At 33.7% G+C, this 21,376-nt stretch overlaps 2 protein-coding genes and 1 long non-coding RNA gene across 4 annotated transcripts; all 3 read left to right on the top strand.

Moving 5' to 3' along the window:
* Nucleotides 1-2,467: 2,467 nt before the first annotated feature.
* On the top strand, nt 2,468-4,529 carry LOC131640419 (uncharacterized). The gene is made up of 3 exons (XR_009295250.1): nt 2,468-2,714; nt 3,562-3,658; nt 4,290-4,529. It is a non-coding gene; the product is annotated as an uncharacterized LOC131640419 (long non-coding RNA).
* A 2,028-nt stretch (nt 4,530-6,557) lies between these two features.
* LOC131640412 (2-oxoisovalerate dehydrogenase subunit beta 1, mitochondrial) lies at nt 6,558-10,145 on the top strand. The gene is made up of 12 exons (XM_058910809.1): nt 6,558-6,947; nt 7,814-7,925; nt 8,009-8,044; nt 8,136-8,195; nt 8,275-8,332; nt 8,417-8,514; nt 8,730-8,819; nt 8,907-8,975; nt 9,058-9,240; nt 9,330-9,407; nt 9,579-9,665; nt 9,838-10,145. Exons 1-12 carry the CDS (start codon nt 6,772-6,774, stop codon nt 9,871-9,873), a joined length of 1,083 nt encoding a protein of 360 aa, XP_058766792.1. The 5' UTR covers nt 6,558-6,771; the 3' UTR covers nt 9,874-10,145.
* Nucleotides 10,146-11,840: 1,695 nt separating this feature from the next.
* On the top strand, nt 11,841-15,845 carry LOC131640411 (serine carboxypeptidase-like 12). Of its 2 annotated transcripts, XM_058910807.1 has the most exons (14): nt 11,841-12,110; nt 12,371-12,519; nt 12,667-12,743; nt 12,825-12,944; nt 13,050-13,152; nt 13,286-13,323; nt 13,478-13,576; nt 14,068-14,154; nt 14,452-14,589; nt 14,670-14,741; nt 14,854-14,969; nt 15,114-15,227; nt 15,395-15,440; nt 15,559-15,845. In XM_058910807.1, exons 1-14 carry the CDS (start codon nt 11,947-11,949, stop codon nt 15,640-15,642), a joined length of 1,407 nt encoding a protein of 468 aa, XP_058766790.1. In that variant the 5' UTR covers nt 11,841-11,946; the 3' UTR covers nt 15,643-15,845. The 2 variants fall into 2 exon arrangements, with proteins under 2 accessions (XP_058766790.1, XP_058766791.1); XM_058910808.1 differs by lacking the exon at nt 14,452-14,589.
* Nucleotides 15,846-21,376: the final 5,531 nt, after the last annotated feature.

Here is a 21,376-nt window from a genome sequence, read left to right as displayed (position 1 = left end):
TTCAGACAGGCACGCTTCTATTGACAACGCATACAACAATCCGGCAAATGGTTGGCACAACCCCCCTCTAAGCATGTCTACTGTATTAGGCATATAGCACAAAATTTTATGAGAGAGATCAAAGATAAATTTTTGAAGAACCATTTGGTGAACGCGGGGTATGCCTTAAACCAACCTGGATTTCAATACTACCGCCGAGAAATAGCGTTGACAAATCCAGATGCAGGGAGGTGGATTGGCAACATTGATAGAGCGAGATGGACTAGGTCATACGACGATGGGGCTAGGTGGGGTCACATGACTACAAATCTTGTGGAATTAATGAACGGGGTTTTCAAAGGCATTCTAAACCTACCTGTAACTGCCTTGGTTAGTGCTACGTATTTTCGGATGGCAACTCTGTTCGCCACAAGAGGTAAGCGGTGGAATTCAGTGTTACAAACACAACAGGTCTACAACGATGTGTGTATGAAATATATACAACAAGAATCTGCCAAGGGTAACACTCACCGAGTGACCGAGTTCGACCGTCATGGCCACACCTTCAGTGTAAAGGAAACAATTGACCACAACCAGTGACTTCCACGACAACAGTATCGCGTCAATATCCCAGATCGTTGGGGCGACTGTGGCCAATTTCAAGCATATCGCATGCCTTGCTCCCATGTCCTTGCAACATGTTCACATACTCACTTTGATGCATTATCTTTGGTATCCGAAATTTACAAGGTATCAACGTTGCTCAACGTATACGACAATTACTTTCTGGTGGTAGCAATGGAAGCATATTGGCCCGTGTACGAGGGGGAAACAGTTTGGCATAACGATTTAATGCGTCGGAATAAAAGCGGTCGACCAAACAGCAGGCGTATTAGAACCGAGATGGATGTCACTGAAAAAATGCAGGGGAAGTGTGGTTTATGTCGTGAGGTAGGACATAATAGGAACAAATGTCCTAATCGTGGTGCTAGCTCCACAACATAGTATTTAGGTGTTATGTGTCTTTGTAATTTATTTTTTCAATGAAATGAAATCAAATTATTAGTTAAAAAAATACAGATGGAAAATAAATTAACAAAAAAAATTATATAAACAAATAATGTTGAAAAAATAGTATAAAAAAATTGGAAAAAAAAAAGAAGCAGAAAAAAATAATAAAAAAAAAATGAAAAAAAAAAATAGGGGGGGTGGCGACAACACCAAAACAACTCAAAGGAGGCGCCAGGCCCACTGGCGACAGCTCCTAGGCCCAAAACGTTGTCGCCACCCCCCCTGGCAACAACGTGTTAAAAGTAAAAAAAAAAAACATTTTTGTAATTATTTTGAAAAACTTGTTATTTTTGAATTTTTTTTAAAAAACTGGATATTTAAAAAAAAAAATCAAAATATTAAATAATAAAAAAGAGAGTAAAAAAATATTTTTTGATATTTTTTTTGATAATTAGTGTTTGGGACAAAAAGTTGTCCCATGGTTTAGTGGGGGATAAGAAATTATGATTTTGTCCCGTACCTTATCATATTTTTTGTCCAGTACCATGATTAGTTTCTGCATCAAACAGAGTACAAAAAAATTGTCCTGTCCAGTACCTCGTTTTTTAGCAAATCAAACGCACCCCTAATCTCTCTCTTTCTTCTTTCGATCTCTTTGTCAGTCTTAGTGTTCTTTAATATAACATTGCTACAAAATAAAAATAATTAATTGAAATAACATGAAATTTAAAATTGCAAATGAAATAAAAACTTATTTGCTGGATTGTCTCCGATTAAACACTTCTTTAAGGTCATAAACTTGACCTTTCGATTTTTTATTAGGGCGTCATATATGACAAAAAAAAAAACACATCATCCTTCTTCTTCTTTTGGTTTGGTAGGAATTTCATAATTTTGAGGAATTGAAGGTTTTGCTTCCATATTCTTTTCAACTTTGATAGAATCAAACAAGGCATAAATCTCATACAATATTTCATCTATTTCTTCTCTTTCATCATCCATCTTACAAAAATTAAGAATATTCTTTTATTGAAGATTTTCTCGTTGGATATTTTCGACTAAATGACTTATTGAATTTATAGCTTCATCCAAAATTAGATAATCTTCATATTGTATTCTTGCTATTTTCTCACCTCTGCATCTTCTATTCTTGATTCTATTTTCATGGTGTGCATTTTTCTTTAAGGAATCATACAATATAATAAAGCAAGATGAGTATTTTGGCAAGTTTGCCAAATGTCTAATTTTTAGATACTTTGCTATTTTAAAATATTCTATTAATAGTAATCTTACTATAATTATCTGTAATTATTTTTAAATATTTTTATTTATTAATTTTTAATAATTCAATAATTAATAATTCCTAAATAATTAATGATTTTTAATACACTTTTATGCTTTCAAATATTTGTATTCAATATTCAATATTTTTTATACATTTCTAGACTTTTCAATATCTATATTCAATATTCATAAATAACCAAACTAATAATGACTGAAACCTTCCTATGGAATTCCAAACGCTTATCAAATATTCCAATACTCACGATAACACCTTGAAACTCACCCTTTGAATTCAATTCTCTCTTCTCCCAATCCATGCTCTCTTACAAATTCCTTCTCTTTTCCCAATCTAATATCTCTTTTCCCGTCCCTATTCTTTTCATCATTAATTTCTTCCTCAATTCACATTGTACAATGGAATGGCCACTACAATTTTCCAGGTATAGGTATTCTGTATCAATTTCTATTGCTTTGACATTTATAAATAGGAACAATTTCATAGATTCTCAATCACACTCCGTCTGATACGTTCATCTTTGCATATTTTCCCCTTTCGATTTCTTGATTTTGTATCAAGGTTTTCCAAGTTTTATGTAAATAAGCTTTTTGTCTTCAATTTTATTTTCCCTGAACTGAGAAAGTACAGCTTCCAGATTCAAGTTTGGTGAATTGGGGAAATCTTAGGTTCATTAACATGTAAGAAGTGTCTTTAAAAATTATGTTATCCTGTTTTCGCTGAATAAAATATAGCACAGACAGGCACTAAGTCAGTACTGCATTACAATGTTTGGTTATTTTGTGAACATAACTATCAATTGATTCAATTCCCTATTGATATATTTTAATATGCTAGAAATAACGATCCAATGTGTTTTTTGAAGATATGAACTAATGTACTACAATCCTCGCAGGTAAAATGATTTTTTGAAAGCCTGGTAGAATGACATGATAATTAGAATATGCAGTTTCATAAATTTAGTGGTTCATCTCTTTGAGATTATTTGTGAATGGTAAATAGAGTTATTTATGGATGATTTTATCATTTAATTATATGGTGAAATAGGTACAATGCATGGAGGAAAGCGTATAATCTTGGAGAGAATGAAGTTTGAAAATTTAAAAGCGATATAGAAAATACATGTGTGTAGTTATTTGAATTATATCATCATTATGACATTATCAATCAAAATATCTCACAGCTAATCATTATATATATTAAATAGGAGTTTTGATTTCAAAGATATATGCTTTTTAAGACCTAACTGTTGCCACTTTTATACTTTTCAGGGAAGGACTTGGGAGGCATATGATGAAGATATTGCATTTGCAAGTGCCCTAGAAACTTTTCGTTGGGGTCATAACCCCATCAAAGTAAATTTTGGAGGTATATATTTAGTCAACATGATGCTTAAGATGAATGTTAAAAAGTTTTATGTTCCGACACATAGCCGAATCTTTTTGTTGTTACGCATAGTTGATAATGCTTATCAAGGAAGAGGAAAACAATTTTAATTCTTATGAAGACAATTCTTTTTGAGAGAATTTATTTGCAATTTTTCTCAATAATATAAATTGTCTATACTTACTATATGACTCTATGATTTGATTATAATGATGTTTACTATACTTACTATATGACTCTATGATTTGATTATAATGATGTTTACTTTTCTCTTAAAATTTCAACAAAAGTGAAACAATTTTTATTGAAACTCTAATTGCACTTCAGGCCCTGTTATCACCAAGTTTACTAAAGCCTTAATAGAAATCCGGACATACAAGGAAGTCCTTTGATCACAATGAAGTGTTTTGTTTCATATGCTTTTTAATCTTTTCATAGTTGCCAATGTCTCCAACGATGCATTGTAAAAGAGATGAAAGCAAAAAACAAGGATGTCTTTACCAGCAATCTCTTTTTATCTTCTTCTTTTTTACCAGCAATCTCTTTCTTATCTTCTTCATTTTTATCCTGGTTTTTTTTGTTGACTAAGATTGCTTTTTTTTTTTTCTTTCAGGTTGAGCATATGTTAAATGACATAAGATATCTCCAGTTTGTCAATATTAATCTATAAAAGATCAAGCTACTTGAAAAATATCTTATCGTGTCAGTAAGAGGCATTCAAAACTAAAGCATGTGCTGATAGGACTTCTTTAAAAATCATATAAGTTTGTATATCTCAAAAGTGATAGGATTCTAGAGTTTTTGATCTTATTGGACTTTTCTGTTTTTGTTTGGTTTTAAGATTTAGGATTAAGTAGAGATTTTTAGAATATATATTTTTAGAATATATATTTCCTTTATTGATTAGATTTTATAAAAATATTCAAAGTGTGATTCGTGGAAACATGTTAAGCTTTATAGTATTTTTTTGGGTGGTGATATAGACTTTTAAATATCACACCCAATAATGAGGGCAATATATTTAGTTTTCAACAATAAAATTTCTAAGTGCATTTGGTTTATGTTATAATAGATTTTTCTAAGTGTATGAATTAGAGATTTTTAGTTATTTAGAGATTTTCTACGCGTATAATTCTATTATATTAATTATTAAAATTCTATTTTATTATTTTTTTTTATGTTTCAAAACTTGAATTTCTTTTTAAAATATAATGCATTAATATTTCTAATATAACATAATTATTATTATTTTTTAAGTATTTACTTATTATAAATTTTATATCAGTTTAATCAATTTATAATAAATAATAAATTTAAATTATATTTAACCCGTGCCTCGCACGGGTTTAAGTACTAGTTATAATCTTAAAAGAATACCATAACTAGAGTCAAATATTAATGAATACAAGCAATCAAAACACAAATGTTCTCATTAATAATAATTAAAAAATAAATGAGAACCCAACTTTGGGGTTCAAAGACCACAAGACAACCTTATAATATTATAACCCACACTTTTCAAATTTTATCAAGATGAGAATTTATCCAAAAACACTTGTCAAGAGAAGACAAGTCTTAGAATGAGTCCAACTAATCCAAATAAAACTAGGAATGGCCTAATCCGTCTTCCTATTCATATATTATTATTATCATTTTGTTTTTAATTTATATCATATTAAAATTTAATTAATTGATTAGTAAAAAATATTTGTCCCGTGTGTGGATTGTACATTCAACCATTTTTTCAGTGAATTGTTTTCATTAAAAAAATTAAATAGTATAAATTCTAGTTTTTTTTTGACAGAAAATAAATTCTAGTTAGTTTAATATAATTTTAACAAATTATTTAATAACAAAAACATTTATGTCTTATATACTTTTGTATGCTCCAATGATTTTTTTAGTATATCATTTCCAATTATACATATAAAAGGGACCCATGTTTTTAAAATAAGAAATTATAAAATGTTGATTTTGTATTTATAGTAGTAGTTGATTCTCTTAAATTTATATAGTGATACAAGTTTTCTTTTATATATAATGTTGATTTTGTATTATTATTATTTTGTTTTTAATTTATAACATATTGAAAATTAATTAATTAATTAATTAGTAAAAAATATTTGTCCCGTGTGTGGATTGTACATTCAACCATTTCTTTAGTGAATTGGTTTCATAAAAAAAATTAAAATAGTATAAAACATTCTAATTAGTTTAATATGAATTTATATAAAAGAAGTAAACAAACTAAAAATAACATATAAAAAAAGGTATGATTTAATGAAAATACACAAACGGTGTAAAACAGTTTTACACCGTTAGTAAAATCTAAACTGTTAATTTATATAAACGTTTGACATTTTCTTTAAATCACATGTAAAATATTTTTTTTAAAGAATGTGATAATACACTACCTTTAATCTCAAATAAGGAAAGTAACTTTAAAGTTAAAGAAATTTAAAATTGCAAAATTTTTAATATTATAGAAAAATGGCACAAATATACAATATTTCATGCATAAATATTTGTGTGTACATATGTTCATATTTAACCTTAAAAAGGGACACGTGTTTTTAAAAGAAGTTTTTTTTTAACAAAAAAAGAAATTATAAAATGGTGATTTTGTATTTATAGTAGTAGTTATTCTCTTACCTTTATATATATTAACAACAATTTTTCTTTTATATATAATATTCTAAATTATTTATTAATTCATTTAACTTTTTTTCTATAATAAATAATTAACTAATTTTGACAAAATATAACTAAATACTGTACTATTTTAATTTTTGAAAACGACCATTAAAAAACAATTCATTCTTAAAAAGGAAATGAAAATTGAAAAACACTTATGATTAGGAACAAAAGCTGGATAAGGATTATGACTCAAATAAAACACAACACCAACCTTGTTCTTATCTTCTCCCTCTTCGGAAAACGATAACACATACTATATAACATGTTTTGTGACATAATAACAACAAACTATAACTGTTCAAATCCCTTTTTGTGATTGATTCAAGTTGAGTTCAATTTTAGGTTAACTAGTTTGTGTTTCAGAAAATTTATCATATCTTTGATTGGTTAGATTAGATATGTCAAGATGTGTGAAGAGATTGGGAAAATGGGTTTCTTTGGGGAAATCAGAAAGGGGTTTGTCTACTGCATCAAGTATTCAGAAAGATGGTGTTGTTGAGAATGGTGGAAAATCATTGAACCTTTATTCTGCTATTAATCAAGCTCTTCATATTGCATTGGATACTGATCCTCGGTGAGTCTCATCATTAAATTTGTAAACTTGTACTGTAATATCTAATCTAGAATCATTTCAAGATATTTTACTACTTTTTAATGTTTTTGTCAAAACCTGAGCTTTACTATAGATTAGGGCCTTCTAGTATAGGGATGTGGTTTTCTATGTTCTATATAGGATTGACTGATGAAGTTCACAGATTGTTGCTAGTAATGCCATTGTATCGACACCCTTTATGTATAACACTGTTATGAGATTATTGAATTGTAATGTAAACTGAAGTTATGTTTGGATATCATAAAATGAACGAAGCGGAATGAAAAGGAGCGGAGTGGAATGAAGTTTCCATTCCACTGTTTGGAAATTTTAGGACGGAATAAGACAAATTCTTTGTTCCGCCCAAATCAGAGGGGGAGATATGGAGGTAACTGTAAGTGATGGAATGAAATGGAATCCATAACACACTGTTCCGCTTCACTCCATCTGATTTTAAATGATTCAAATAATGAAATATCATTCCGTCCCATACCGTTCTGCCCTATCTGATTCCATCAATCCAAACAAAGCCTAAGGTTGCTAGTTTTATATTTGAGCTCATCAGTTGACAAACATGATTGATGTTTTCATATACTATGCATCACATATGAAAGAAACTTAAGCGTGTTTGACAACTTGTACGGGATTGTTTGTGTTAGTATCCATTCAGCTGGTGAATTGAGATTCATCTGAAGTGTCTGTGTTACATAGTTCTTTAAGTTGCATTACAAACTGTTTCCATTATATTCAAAATTTTCTTTGTGATGTGGCATGTTTGATTTTTTAATATTTTCCAGTATAAATACCCTCTTTACGTCCTTATATTCCCCTCCTGCATTTCATATCAGTGCTTATGTCTTCGGAGAAGATGTTGGCTTTGGTGGGGTGTTCCGTTGCACAACAGGATTAGCAGATCGATTCGGTAAAAATAGGGTTTTCAATACCCCTCTATGTGAGCAGGTATTTGATTATGCGTTTCATCTTTTCTTTGTGCTCGAACATTTTCTAGAACACGGTTTGATATTTTGAAATGCTTTCAACAGGGCATTGTTGGCTTTGGCATTGGTCTAGCAGCTATGGTTAGTCTAAGATGTTAAAATAATTACTTCTTGTTCTACCATCAAACCTCACTATAATCATATATAATCAAATTTTCTTTTATATTATCAGGGAAATCGAGCCATAGCAGAAATCCAGTTTGCAGATTATATATTTCCTGCGTTTGATCAGGCATGCTCTCTTTGTACGGCTTCGGTTAGTCATTGTCAATGTGTCTTTTGATTAGTAATTGACAAATTTTAGTTTCTAGATTGTCAATGAAGCTGCTAAATTCAGATATCGGAGTGGAAACCAATTTAATTGTGGCGGTAAAATTCTTTCCCTGGTATAGCTTTAAAGTTTTCGATTTTATTTTCATTTGTTGTGTTAAAAACTTTTTCACATTCTTATAGGTTTAACAATTAGAACCCCTTATGGAGCTGTCGGCCATGGCGGACATTATCACTCTCAATCTCCTGAGGCTTTCTTCTGTCATGTGCCGGGTATCAAAGTACGGTGTTTCCAATATGGATTTCAATCTGTTATTTAGAACCTTAAGGATCCATGAGAATCGAGAGATAGTGATCGATGAAGAATTAGGATCAGTAGAGAACAAGGAAGAGTGAAACTTCTTTTAGTAATTCGGCTTGTTTAACATGTTGATTTTTCTTATCTTCGTAATTGATTCATTTTTTAACAAATGCCTCAAGGGTGTTTTTGGTATAGGTGGTCATCCCTCGTAGTCCAAAGGAAGCGAAAGGGTTATTGTTATCTTGCATACGAGATCCGAATCCTATTGTATTCTTTGAACCAAAGGTTATATATTCTTATTCTACTAGAACAACCTTAATGAATTGTATGCACAAACATTTGCAGTTTCAATTAAGCTATTTGTTGTTTCAGTGGCTTTATCGTTTGGCCGTTGAAGACGTACCGGAGGATGATTACATGTTGCCATTATCCGAAGCCGAGGTACAGAAAAAGTCCTGAAGAAGAAGATAAAGAAGTTTTGTATAACATTATTGATTCATTGTTGTGTCAAATTTTTACTTAGGTGATTCGGCAAGGAAGCGATATTACACTTGTTGGATGGGGAGCTCAATTATCTATAATGGAACAAGCTTGTATTGATGCAGAAAAGGAGGGAATTTCTTGTGAATTGATAGATCTGAAGACACTAATTCCTTGGGATAAAGAAACAGTGGAGGCATCCGTAAAGAAGACAGGAAGACTTCTTGTGAGTAAAATAATTTATCGACTAATAACTGAAACCCGGATTTGTATTACCTTACATGACAACACATTGAATTCGAATTTACCGTGTAGATTAGTCATGAAGCTCCCGTGACTGGTGGTTTTGGCGCTGAAATCTCTGCTTCAATTCTTGAACGCTGCTTCTCAAGGGTATGTAATTATTCAACCTTTAGTTCATCAAAACATGTTTTGAAAATATCTCAAAACGCATTCTTCTGTATCGATGAAAACTTTCAGAAAATTTGTTATATCTATGCCTTTAAGATAAGCCAAACTCAACTGAGACCTGACTGAAGCTTTTCTTCCTCTTATGCGGTACAGTTAGAGGCCCCGGTAGCAAGAGTTTGTGGCCTAGACACTCCTTTCCCTCTGGTTTTTGAACCCTTCTACATGCCAACCAAGAATAAGGTAAATTCTCGATCTCTATTCAACTGCCACTGTTATACCAACTCGTGAATGCGGGATTGACGACCGCACGCATTCCAAATTCTTTATACTAAGGGACACAGAGGTAGTATCTATATGCAGCATAGTGAAGATGACTTTGACTGATGCAGGATTCACTTATTTGATCATGCAGATATTGGATGCAATTAAATCAACTGTCAACTACTAATGTGCTTGATCACTCTTTTCTTGCCACCAATATGATCTTGATGCCATCATGCTTGCATTCAGTGATCCATTGGTGTGATGCATAGATTTGGGAGGAAACTCATTCATGGTGGCTTTTTCTCCAAATAAGGTCAACAAAAGAATAATGACCATATAATGTAATAGTAATGTGAAATATCTCCATTGTGAATTCTCCTTCAACCAAAGAATGTTCTTACGCTGAATTATACGTTAAATGATGATGATGATGATATCTGTTTTTTTTCTTCATAATCACAAGAGCTTGCATTTTTGTTTTTTGGACCCAAAGATGACATGACAAACTCACACAATAGAAGATCTTGAGTTCGAACTCGAAACACCACATAAAATATCTAGCCTAATGATTTTGATATTTTCTGTTGAGTTTGATTACAAGAGCTTGTATTCTATAGCCTTAACTTGTGATTTATATATTTGCTAAATTTACCTAATCATTTAAATGTTGACATAAAAAGGTCTAGTAAGGAACCAGATATTGAACCATCTGGATGTCATTGGAAAAATTGAAATGCTCACATAAACCCTTTGGCGTTGAAATTCTCATTCTAGCGCCCTCCCTTACTCCTAGAAGAAGTCGATGGCGGTTTTCTTTGAGAAGGAGACCGGGTCTCGTTAGCAATGACTGACTTCACAATCGTAATAAGAATAGTTGAAATTATCTGAGTTTCTTCCATGTGTTTCCTCTTCTTTGATCCTCGATTTATCAAATCAGAAGGGTCACTCTTAAGTTGGTGGATCACACATTACCTCATTTGACTTTTTTCTTAACAATTGACATGGGAGCCATCTGCACTGTAAAAGAATCAAAAGGTTAATACAAAGGGGGCATTTACTTAAGTAATCGTCAAGAATTTTGTCTTCTTTCTCACAACCCATCGTCTCTCTTGCATTTATGATATAAAACTCTTCTAAGAAATTGATGACCTCCTTCCCTCTCTTACTCAACTTGTCAAGATTAAAATCAATTATAGGAGCGGGTTCACTCGCGTAATACAAAGGAAACCAATACTAACCAGTCTATTAAAAAAATTATTGAGTGCTCTCTTTTTTTCCGTACCATATAAACTAATCCTTCTAATTATTGCAATTAAGGCGCTAATAGAAATCTATCCTCCCTAGTAAACACCTCTTAAAAGTTAGTTCCCAAGAATCATTAACATTACCCTTTTCTAACTTCATCCAAATAGTTTGTCCTTCATTCTAGAGTGAAATGTCCTATCTTAACCACTCCTCCGTTACATAGGAACTGTCAATTGGAAATGTCTTATTTTAATCACTTCGTTCTTACAAACCTTCTGTTTGAGGGAGTGGAATGTCATATCTTAACCACTACGCCTTTCCGAACCTTTTGTTTGAGGGAACATGGACTCAAAAGACATATCTTAACAACTTTTTCCTATAACATTATGTTTGAAGGACATTGGATTGGAATAACTTTGGTTAAGCTCAAAGAACTCTACCCTATAATATCCAACTTGTAAATAATATGAAAGATACTTTGGCGCGAAAAGGAGAAATCATATGGTAAAACTCGGCCCAACCCGTTCCAATATTCTTTCGTTGTGACTCATGAGAGAGCGTGTCAAACCACATGCTGTGTGAATAACCGAAAAATTACAAGTCTCATAGATTAACTAACTGCTCCTCCGATTCTTAATGATGACCCACTCATTTAGACTCACTCCTAAGCCAAAGCCATAAGACACTCCTCCTACTTATAATTTAAATAAAAGTAATTTTGTAATTTCACTTATACTAATAAAAAAATAGAGACAAAATGAGCAGCAATTCATCCGAATCTACCTTAATTTTATAGAATAACACAAAAAATTATCTGTGGATCATGCGTCTATATTTTATTAATCAATAATTAAAGTAAAAGGTGCTCCTCCTTCTCCTAATATTTTATATTCAACTACTGCAAAATTCAACAACGACACATTGATATTTAAATTAAAAGGACAAAAATGATGATGATTCTCATCAACAACTCATAATCATCAACAAGAACATAAAGTATTGACCAGAAACAATGCTTGCAAAGATGAACATGTTGATTCTTTCATGTCATAGTTTTCAGATTCTATTTGCTCTTGGTGTGCTTTTCATGTTAACTCATATTGAAGCTTCTTCTAGCTCAAAGGTTGACCACCTTCCTGGTTTTCAAGGACCACTTCCATTTGAACTTGAAACCGGGTAATCATTCCTAACCATTGCATTTTCTACTTTAATTTTAGGTATTGTTGACTTTTACAAATTTTGTAATCCGGTAAATATTGAATAACTGATTCATTGAATAATTGATGTATTTGACGTATGTTTTGTTGTGTTGTGTTTGAAAAAATATCAAATTAAACGTAATCACAATTGTTGGTGTTGACACTAATCCAGAGGTACTATTGTGTGTTGTGACTTGTGTGGCAAGTAAAGTAATGTAGTTGTGTTAAATTTGATAGGTATGTGGGGTTAGGGGAAACTGATGATGACATGCAAGTGTTCTATTATTTCATCAAGTCAGAGAATAATCCTAAAAAAGATCCTCTTATGCTTTGGTTAACTGGTGGCCCTGGTTGTTCTTCTTTTTCCGGTCTTGTCGATCAAATAGGTAATTTTCGAAACACAACTTTATTTTTAATTCGGTGAATTCATGTTATGTCACAAGTCATAGTTTCTTGTGTTTGATTTAGCTTATCAGTAGAATTTATCCTGCTAAAAATGATCCACTCAACAATATTCAATTGAATATTAATAGGTCCGTTTGCATTTGAAAAAAAGGAGTACGACGGGAGCGTGCCTAGTTTGGTTTCGAGGCCACAATCTTGGACTAAGGTGTTGAGAATCACTGTTTATATAATTTGTTTATGTTAAAAGGTGATTTACTGGTAGTAATGTTAATCATCTTTTGGTCAGCTAAGCAGCATTATTTTTGTTGATTTGCCCTTTGGAACTGGTTTCTCGTATGCTAAAAATGTCACTGCTCATCGAAGCGATTGGAAACTAGTTCATCATGTTCATCAATTTCTTAGGAAGGTATTTCATTACGCTAACTAGCGTGCAGACAAACACGTTTGTGTATGTTTGTCCGCTTTTTTTGAATGAAGACTACATTCGGCCTTTGATTATTTGTATTTGTAGTGGCTGATCGATCACTCTGAATTTCTTTCAAATGAATTCTACATGGGAGCTGATTCATACTCTGGCATTCCTGTACCAGCCATTGTTCAAGAAATTTCAAATGGTTAGAAATTCTAAATGGCTCAATTTTTATTATGAATTAGTTATTCAAGTAATGGTGAGCCGGGACACTTCCCCTGAGAACCGAATCGGGATTAACACAAAAAAAACTGACAAATTTTTTTTTTGAGTAACAGGAAATGAAAAAGGTCTCAAACCGTTGATAAACCTTCAGGTTTCCAACCATAATTTATGTCCATCTCTTTTATTACAGACAAAAATATGATTGAAAGAGTGATTTCTAAAATCCCAAATACGTTTGTTAGTTTGCTACCACATCCCTTGTTATATACACTAAGAATCCTAAACTATTTTTCTAAAATTTTCAGGGATATCTACTAGGAAATCCCATGACAACTTTCGAAGAAATCAATTATCACATTCCATATGCTCATGGAATGGGACTCATTTCTAATGAACTCTATGCGGTAATATTATTAGGCTTAGATTTACTTTTGAACCTATTTTATTTGAAATTAGGTTATAGTCTCCTTTTCAAATTTGGGGTTTTGTCCCCCAAATTTCCACATTGTAGTAATTTTGTAACTACTCATATTTTTTGCTCCAAGGTGATTATTTTGGCTCCATAAGAGATATATATTTTTTCTATTTTCTCTCCGTATTTAAAATTGGGCAGAAAGCTCACCAATTTTAGGACCAAAATTCATAATGTTTAAGGCTAAAAACCACGGTTTCGGCTGAAGCGAATATGTGAAATCGAAGGTAAAATCCCAAACTTCGAATCAAGAGACTAAATTAATGTTTCATAAAAAATTCGAGGGCCAAAAATACATTTAAGTCTTATTTAATAAAGCTACATACATTGTATTTATCACATGACTACAATGATAATGTGTTTGTATTTGAGTTTAAAGGACGATTTAATGTTTAATTGTTTATCCCTATCTTTTGACAACAGTCACTGGAGAGAAATTGTAAAGGAGAATATATTGATGTAGATTCTGAAAACGAGTTATGTTTAAGAGATCTCGAATCCTTTGACGAGGTAAGTAATTTATCCTTCATTAAAACTATTTATTTTATGGGGTATGAGGTAACTTAACGATTATGTGCTAGTTGAATTAAAATGATGTAAATTGCAGGTTTAGAGTTCAATCATATGACGGAAACATTTATTCATGTTTATGTATTAATGGAAAGAAGTTGATATTTATAAAGTAACAACTTTAGAATATAAAAAATTATTTATTTTACAATTTATTTATTAAATCAAATACTTGGAGTTAGGTAGAGGGAACCCCTTCAACCGAATTCGTTTACCATATTTATAAACTATCTTCAGTGTCTTTCGGGAATTAATGCGTTCTACATTTTGGATCGCTATTGCAAAGATGACTCGCGTCTATGGAGGAGATCTTTGACTCAAGAGTTGAAGAAACCTCTTAGTTCTCATCTCAAAGTGCCCGAATTAAGTTGCCAAGTAATTATTTGCATAACTTGTCTATTCACACTATTATGTTCACAATGTTTCAAATTTGATGTTAGTTTGCATTTTTGTAGATTTATAGTTTTTACCTAGCAACTAAATGGGCCAATGATCATAATGTTCGTAAGGCACTTCATATTCGAGAGGTTTGATCTGATAACTCTATAATCTCATTAAGTTGAATGCATTGAAGAAGACTCATCAAACTAGTGGTTGTTATCAATATCATATTAATGACCATAACTTTGAGCTTTGCAGGGAACCATAGGGAAATGGGAACGCTGTTACACTACGGATTTTGAGGAAGATATCCATGGTAGCTTTGAGTTTCATGTAAACCTAAGCAAGAAAGGATACCGCTCTTTGATATACAAGTAAAGATTTTCTCTTTAGTTGAAGTAAATAATCTCGATTGTTGATAAAAAGGCTAATGATTGATATTTCAACACAGTCATGATTTATTATGAATATGTTTATAACATCAACATTTGTTTTGACAATCGATGTATTGTTGGCAGCGGGGATCATGATTTAGTTGTTCCTTTTACATCTACTCAAGCTTGGATAAGAAATCTAAACTACTCCATTGTGGATGATTGGAGGCCATGGTTTGTAAATGACCAAGTTGGAGGGTAAGCATGAAACTTCATATCAATGTTTTAAAAGACTGATTAAATTTGCCGATTCAACTGGTCGAACTAAAAAGCGACCAATTTATTGGTTAGCTTGATTCCAATTGTATCATAATGCCATCAAACTAATTCATTTGATCTTAATCAATTATTTTTCTGTCTAACAGATACACAAGGACTTATTCAAATCGAATGACATTTGCAACCGTGAAGGTAAAAAATTACAAATTAAATAACAAATACTTGAAACACTTAATTTGGTTAAATAGTTAAGTGTAACTGATTGGAATGCGTAAATTTCTTATATCAATTTTGGTTTAATTAATTACAGGGTTCAGGTCATACAGCACCTGAGTACACTCCTGAGCAATGCTTTGTCATGTTTAGTAGATGGATATCTAATTTACCTTTGTAAATTAAGAACCAATTCAAGATGGCATAAATATGAGATATACTCATTTGTCAAGATTTTCATTTTCTAAGAAAAAATTGTCAATATTTAATCATTGTGTATCTAGGAAGAAGTGCAAATATGTATTGCAAATAATCATATGTATTGAATGTTTGATGTATCCTCCTTATTCTTATTGGAATCTCATGAAAACAAATCTTGAAAAACTCCCCCATGCTAAGAAAGACCTCTCCATGCTCTTTTTAAAAGTTGTGACGAAATGTGAAAGCTTGCAGAAGCACAAACACGTTCATATTATCCCTCCATCCGAACTATCAACCACCAACATTAACGCACATATAAATGGGGCACTTTAGGATAATGCCTTGCCTAATAAACTCATTCTCTAATTAATTTTTTTCTATTGAAATTAGATATGTTTAAGAATTCCTTTATAAAAGGAATATCTTTTGCTTAATGAGGCTACCCAACACGATTGTTTCCATGATCATTTTTATTGAACTATTAAGTGTTATTGTAGGTTGATTGTTGTGATAGAATCCAAGTTAGTCACTTGGTTAGTTAGTCATGAAACCCTAGAAGTGTAAATGATCTTTAGTCTTTGCGTAACAGTTTTAAGTTGTCTCGCTCTGAGGTTAGTAGAATGTCGAGGAACTAGCGTATCGTTGTGCTCGGAATGAACTTGCAAAGAGGAAGCATCATTTTAGTTTGAAGTGTCAGTATGTTAGCTTGAAAATGGTGGAACACGAGTTAGGCTCTCGGCATTTATGCTCCTAGTCGTACTTGTAAATATTTTATATCGAACGAGTTAGACGCAAATATGCATTAATCATGTTCACATGGATAAGGTATCAATCTGGTTAGTTGCGGTGGTGTTTCGATTTATACTTATTGATTAAGGGCATGAAGCTGACTAGATGCGGCCATACTTTGAACCGCGCTCCACGCACATAGGATCTTACCCGATCAGAGGTAGAGGATCCCCACCACTGCCCCCGAGGCTATAAGTCAGATCGAGGTTGATGTATCCAGGCTTCACCACGCTCTCTCTCAGATTGTCTAGATCCACAGGGAGGGGTTGTGCCATCTACACGTGAAAGCATGTATTTCTTTGACATGTGGTGTTTGAATGTTGTATTCGGACATGCAAAACGTCTCCGATAGCACCCCTATGAGAACTAGTTGTTGTAGTCGTCCGTGCAAAGCATCTTTGACAGCTCCTCTGGATTTAGAAAGCGCACGAGGCTTTGTGGGTAATTGATTGCGTATTTGGGCGCTCGAAGAGTTTCCTGCAAAAACCCTGACTCTTGAGGGCGCACGAGGCAGTGTAGGGAATTGATTATTGTAGTCGGGCGCTCAAAGCGTATCTAACAGAACTCTTGGCTTCTTGTATGCCAAGTGTCGAGGGGGTTTGATTGTTGTATTTGGAACACCCTCGAATTCTAGGGACAAGCATCAACTATATCGGTTGTTCCCTGGTTCACTACAACGTGCATTTGAATTTTGGTTCCCTAAAAAAGGGACAATGCAGAAAGAAAAACAACAATAGTATGATAGCAATGTATATATTTATATATTTCATTTAACTATTGTATAATTAATTTATAAGCTAAGTTATTGTTTACAGTGATTTCCGGTAAACAACCGCTAGTCCTCCAAACTATAAAATATACTTTGGTTACTTGCAGGATCGACTAGATTGATCCTAGGACATAGTCAAACAAATGTCTTTTGAAAGGATTCGATTCATGTTTGCCTGTTCTGACTTCGAGAAGACTTATTTTGTGATTCGGTCTTATGAATGTTCACTTGGAATAGTACTGGTTATACAAGTTAATATAACTTTCGAAGAAACATAAATAAAAGCATGTAAATTGCAGAAAAGTAAAGTACAGGAATATAACATGCAGTAATGTAAATTGCAGGAATGTAAAGTGTTTCGAAATGAAAGTTTGAACACAATGAAAGAAATGCAAGAGTATAAATAACGGAAAGTAAATGAAAGCGGTAATAGTGAAAAGATACTTGAATAAAGGAAACTTGCAAATGTATTTAAATTGATGTTGGTGTCATACGTACATTTCTCAGCGAACTCGTTCTTTAAACACTTGATACTTGAGTGATTTGTGAGTGATTTGTACAAAATGAACACACGGAGTCCTAACATTAAGACCCTTATTTATACTAGTTTTCGACCCTAACGGTCCTACACTAATCTAATGCCACGTTGCCCACAAGAATCCCTAGGATGCCACCTGTCTTTGTGCGGTTACACAAACTACTTCGAAATTCAAATCATCCCGCCTGAATCTTCTTTCGACACGTGACAACGCAACCAGAATCGAGAATGCCACGAAGACACGTTCAGCTTCAGTACTTTATGTATTTCGCAAAAACGTTTAAGTCTTTTAAAGATATTCCTCTTCGAATTAGCTCAAAGTCTAACCATCTTTATTCCAACTCAAACAACATTCTCGAAAACATGGCCATCAGTAGCCACTTTAATCTAAAAAATGGTCATCAGTAACCATCTTCCTTCGAACTCTTCCTCTCCAGAGAATATTCTTCTTGAACGAAATCTTCAGCCAACAAATTGTCCCAAATAAATGCCTATTTCGAAAAACAAGAGAAATATGCGTTTCTTGTCATAATGAGATTTCGTTTTGCTCACTTCTTAGAGTTCCAAGACAACTGAGTAACGTCATAATCATTTATGGCTCCTCTTTCAAAATGTCTTGTCATTTTCCAACACCCTACGCTGATAAAGAATCAAGAACACATGCCAGATCCAAATGACGTAGAGGCGCGCGCTATCTACGCTTCTCAGGTAATCATACCCTTTGAACTTTCTGGAAAAAATCATGCTTTCATGGGTCCGTTACCAGGAGGAAACAACCCCTCTTTGAATAAATTCTTCCCTGCATATTATAAAACTAGAGCCTTAGTTAGCAAGAATAAGATAGATGATGAAGGTCACCCAGTCTCAGCTAATCCTGATAACACAAAAGAAACCTCAACTGAAACTCCTTTGGTCTTAGCGAAAATTAGGTTAAACTATGTAACCAATTTTGTGAAAGTCTTTAGGCCAATCCCTTTAGCAAAAGATCCTGAACTGTATTACGCTTGGCTAACAAAGGTAGAAAAACAAAATGCGTCTTTCTGGAAACAACTAGGGATTTATGACTTAATCCAGTTATCCAAAACAGGTTTAGAATATAACCAAACCATGTTAGTAGCGTCAGTTTACTTCTGGGATGCTTCTCACAATACCTTCCACCTTCCATGCGGGATGGTTACCCCTACCCTCTTCGATGTAGCTGCTATCACAGGGCTTCGACCAACTGGAGAAACCTTCGACCCAAATTTCATGGACATTGACACCATTCAATTTAACGAAGCCACAATCACTTATACTGCCTTCATTCAACAATACCACAACGAAGCAGACCCAGACGTTTCTGACGAAGAACACATAGCATTTCTAGCACTTTGGCTCTCGAGATGCGTCTTTTGCTCTAGGTCCATACAAGTAGCAAAAAGATATCTTTGCTTGGCCAACCAGTTAAATGCTGGGAAGAAATTAAACTTAGACCAGTTAATTCTAGGATTTCTTTGCGAGAATCTTGGTGAAGCAACGAACCTTGTTAAGAACTACAAAACGGGATCTCTTCTTTTCGCTGGTCCTTTCTGGTTGTTGCAACTATGGCTTAATGCCACTTTTGAGGCTCACCTCCCATATAAAAGTGTTGTGGATGAAGAAAGTGCGACTATAAAGAATCGAATAGTGGAAGGAACCAGATTAGCTTACCTAACTCCAAAGGAAGAAACTGGCAAACTTCGTAAAACCTTCCTGGCATTCATAATGATGTTCGCCAAACGTTATCAGTTCACCCCCTCGATGGCTCCATTCGTAAAATGTAAGGTGGGTCCCGAATGGTTTACTCGAGAATTTCCAGCAACTTCTCCTGATCAACAAGCTGAATCTATGACTATTTGGGAAGCTTTCCTCACCCCAAAGTTGTTATATCACCGACTTCAATCTTCAAAAAGTCACTGTTGTCTCCTTTGTTATCAACCAAATTTGGTCTCGAGATAATTTGGGTTGGTTCAACTCAAACCAAAGTGTTTGTATGACAAAAGGAATCACATGTGTCTACACACTTTGCATATGGCAGAAGATGAATATGAATAAAAAATCTCCCGATATGTTGGCATCGCCAATTTGTTTCCCGTTTCTTTTGAGCCTACTTTTTATTCTACCATAGATTTTCATCAATGGTGGACAGAGTATTATTCCATACAAATCTTTGATGCTGAAAGCCTTACTCGGGAACTAACTGAAGCTTTTGCTGATGTGCAGGAGAATTTCCATAAAGGTACTTCGACTCATATTAAAGAAATCCAAGCATTTCAAAAATTCTTTGAAACTATCTATAGGCCTGATGATCTTAGTCGGACCGTTCGTGAAGCCGCGGTCACTTTAAGTGAAAAGTTTTCTGCTAAACTGGATAAGTTGAAATTGCCCACGTCTGTTCGACCTGAACTACGTTATAAAGTGGCTTTCGAACTTCATCCTCCAAAATTTCCTCCACTACCTAGTGCTGATTTTGGTGTGGCTTTAAGCCCTCCTTTTCCAGACTGGTTTATGTGTGGGAATCCCATGAAAATTCTTTAAGAACAAACCAAAAAACGCGCTGAACGAGTGGTCCCGACTAAGCACACCTTGGACACTTTCAAAGGACATCTTCATATAGATCTAGAGCATGTTCGCGTTTTGACTCCAATACCTGAAGGTTGGAGTTTAGATGATCCTTCAACTAAATTTTCCTTTTTCCATTGAAATATTGATTCATATTTCGTTCGCAGCTGTTACTCGAAAGAGACAAATCAAGGAAGCTCCTGTACAAAAGGGTTCTGGAACTTCGAGGAACACCAAGGCGAGTGAGAGTGATTCTGTCACCACTGGCAAAAAACCCACGGTACATACATACTCTCATATCCTAACATGTGAAACTTTATGAATATTACTCACTTGGTTTTAAACATGTATTCTAGAGTTCGAAACCTCCAACATCTTCGAAACGAAAAGTTCCTCAAACAGCCGATTCGGATGATGAAGATAAATCTCCTCCTCGCACCAGACAAGCGACAAAGAAAAGACAAAGAGCTGCTACCCCTTCAGCCAAAGAAAAAGGATCTGGGGGTTCGAAGATTACTTCGTCGAGTGATAAAGTATCCTCTGATGGATCACCCTTGAAAGCTGCTAGTACTATCCCCATCATGGAGTCATAACTCAAGTCCAGACAACATTCCAACCAAGGTATTTGGGTTTCATAATTTAATCATTTCTTTACATTCTAATTCCAATGATCAAGTTCACATTTTACCTTGTAAATGTGGAATCATGCTGGTACCGCTACTTCTGGTCTCAAAGCCTCAAGTTTACATATTGGCCTTGACAACCTTCGAGGTACATGTTCGTTCTTTCAAATGACAGATGAAATTTCTGCCTTTTTTCGTTTTAATCGATTCTGACTGTCCATCGCAGGTGTTTCTCAACACGAATCTCATGTGCTCTCTCCCGTCCTCGAGGACACTCAACCTCTTGCAACTATCATTCCGACTGCGTCTGCTGAAGAAAGCCATTCAAATGATGAGTCTCCACCCATTCACCCGGATGAAAATATGGAGGAGAACCTGCAATGTTTGAATAGTGGTAACGCAGCTGGACAACCAA

Source organism: Vicia villosa, unplaced genomic scaffold, assembly GCF_029867415.1.
Source record: "Vicia villosa cultivar HV-30 ecotype Madison, WI unplaced genomic scaffold, Vvil1.0 ctg.003107F_1_1, whole genome shotgun sequence".
NCBI classification, from domain to species: Eukaryota; Viridiplantae; Streptophyta; class Magnoliopsida; order Fabales; family Fabaceae; genus Vicia; species Vicia villosa.
The sequence above is the reverse complement of the archived record's forward strand: the minus strand, read 5'-3'. Positions and strand labels throughout refer to the sequence as shown.

Excerpts from the sequence above, each read along its gene's own strand:
- LOC131640411 (XM_058910807.1), top strand. The coding sequence starts at position 11,947 with ATGCTTGCAAAGATGAACATGTTGATTCTTTCATGTCATAGTTTTCAG. Across the intron at positions 12,111-12,370 it reads CCATTTGAACTTGAAACCGG|GTATGTGGGGTTAGGGGAAA; the intron begins GTAATCATTCCT and ends TAAATTTGATAG. Across the intron at positions 12,945-13,049 it reads TTCATCAATTTCTTAGGAAG|TGGCTGATCGATCACTCTGA; the intron begins GTATTTCATTAC and ends TTGTATTTGTAG.
- LOC131640412 (XM_058910809.1), top strand. The coding sequence starts at position 6,772 with ATGTCAAGATGTGTGAAGAGATTGGGAAAATGGGTTTCTTTGGGGAAA. Across the intron at positions 8,333-8,416 it reads AAACCAATTTAATTGTGGCG|GTTTAACAATTAGAACCCCT; the intron begins GTAAAATTCTTT and ends ACATTCTTATAG. Across the intron at positions 8,820-8,906 it reads TTGTATTCTTTGAACCAAAG|TGGCTTTATCGTTTGGCCGT; the intron begins GTTATATATTCT and ends TTGTTGTTTCAG.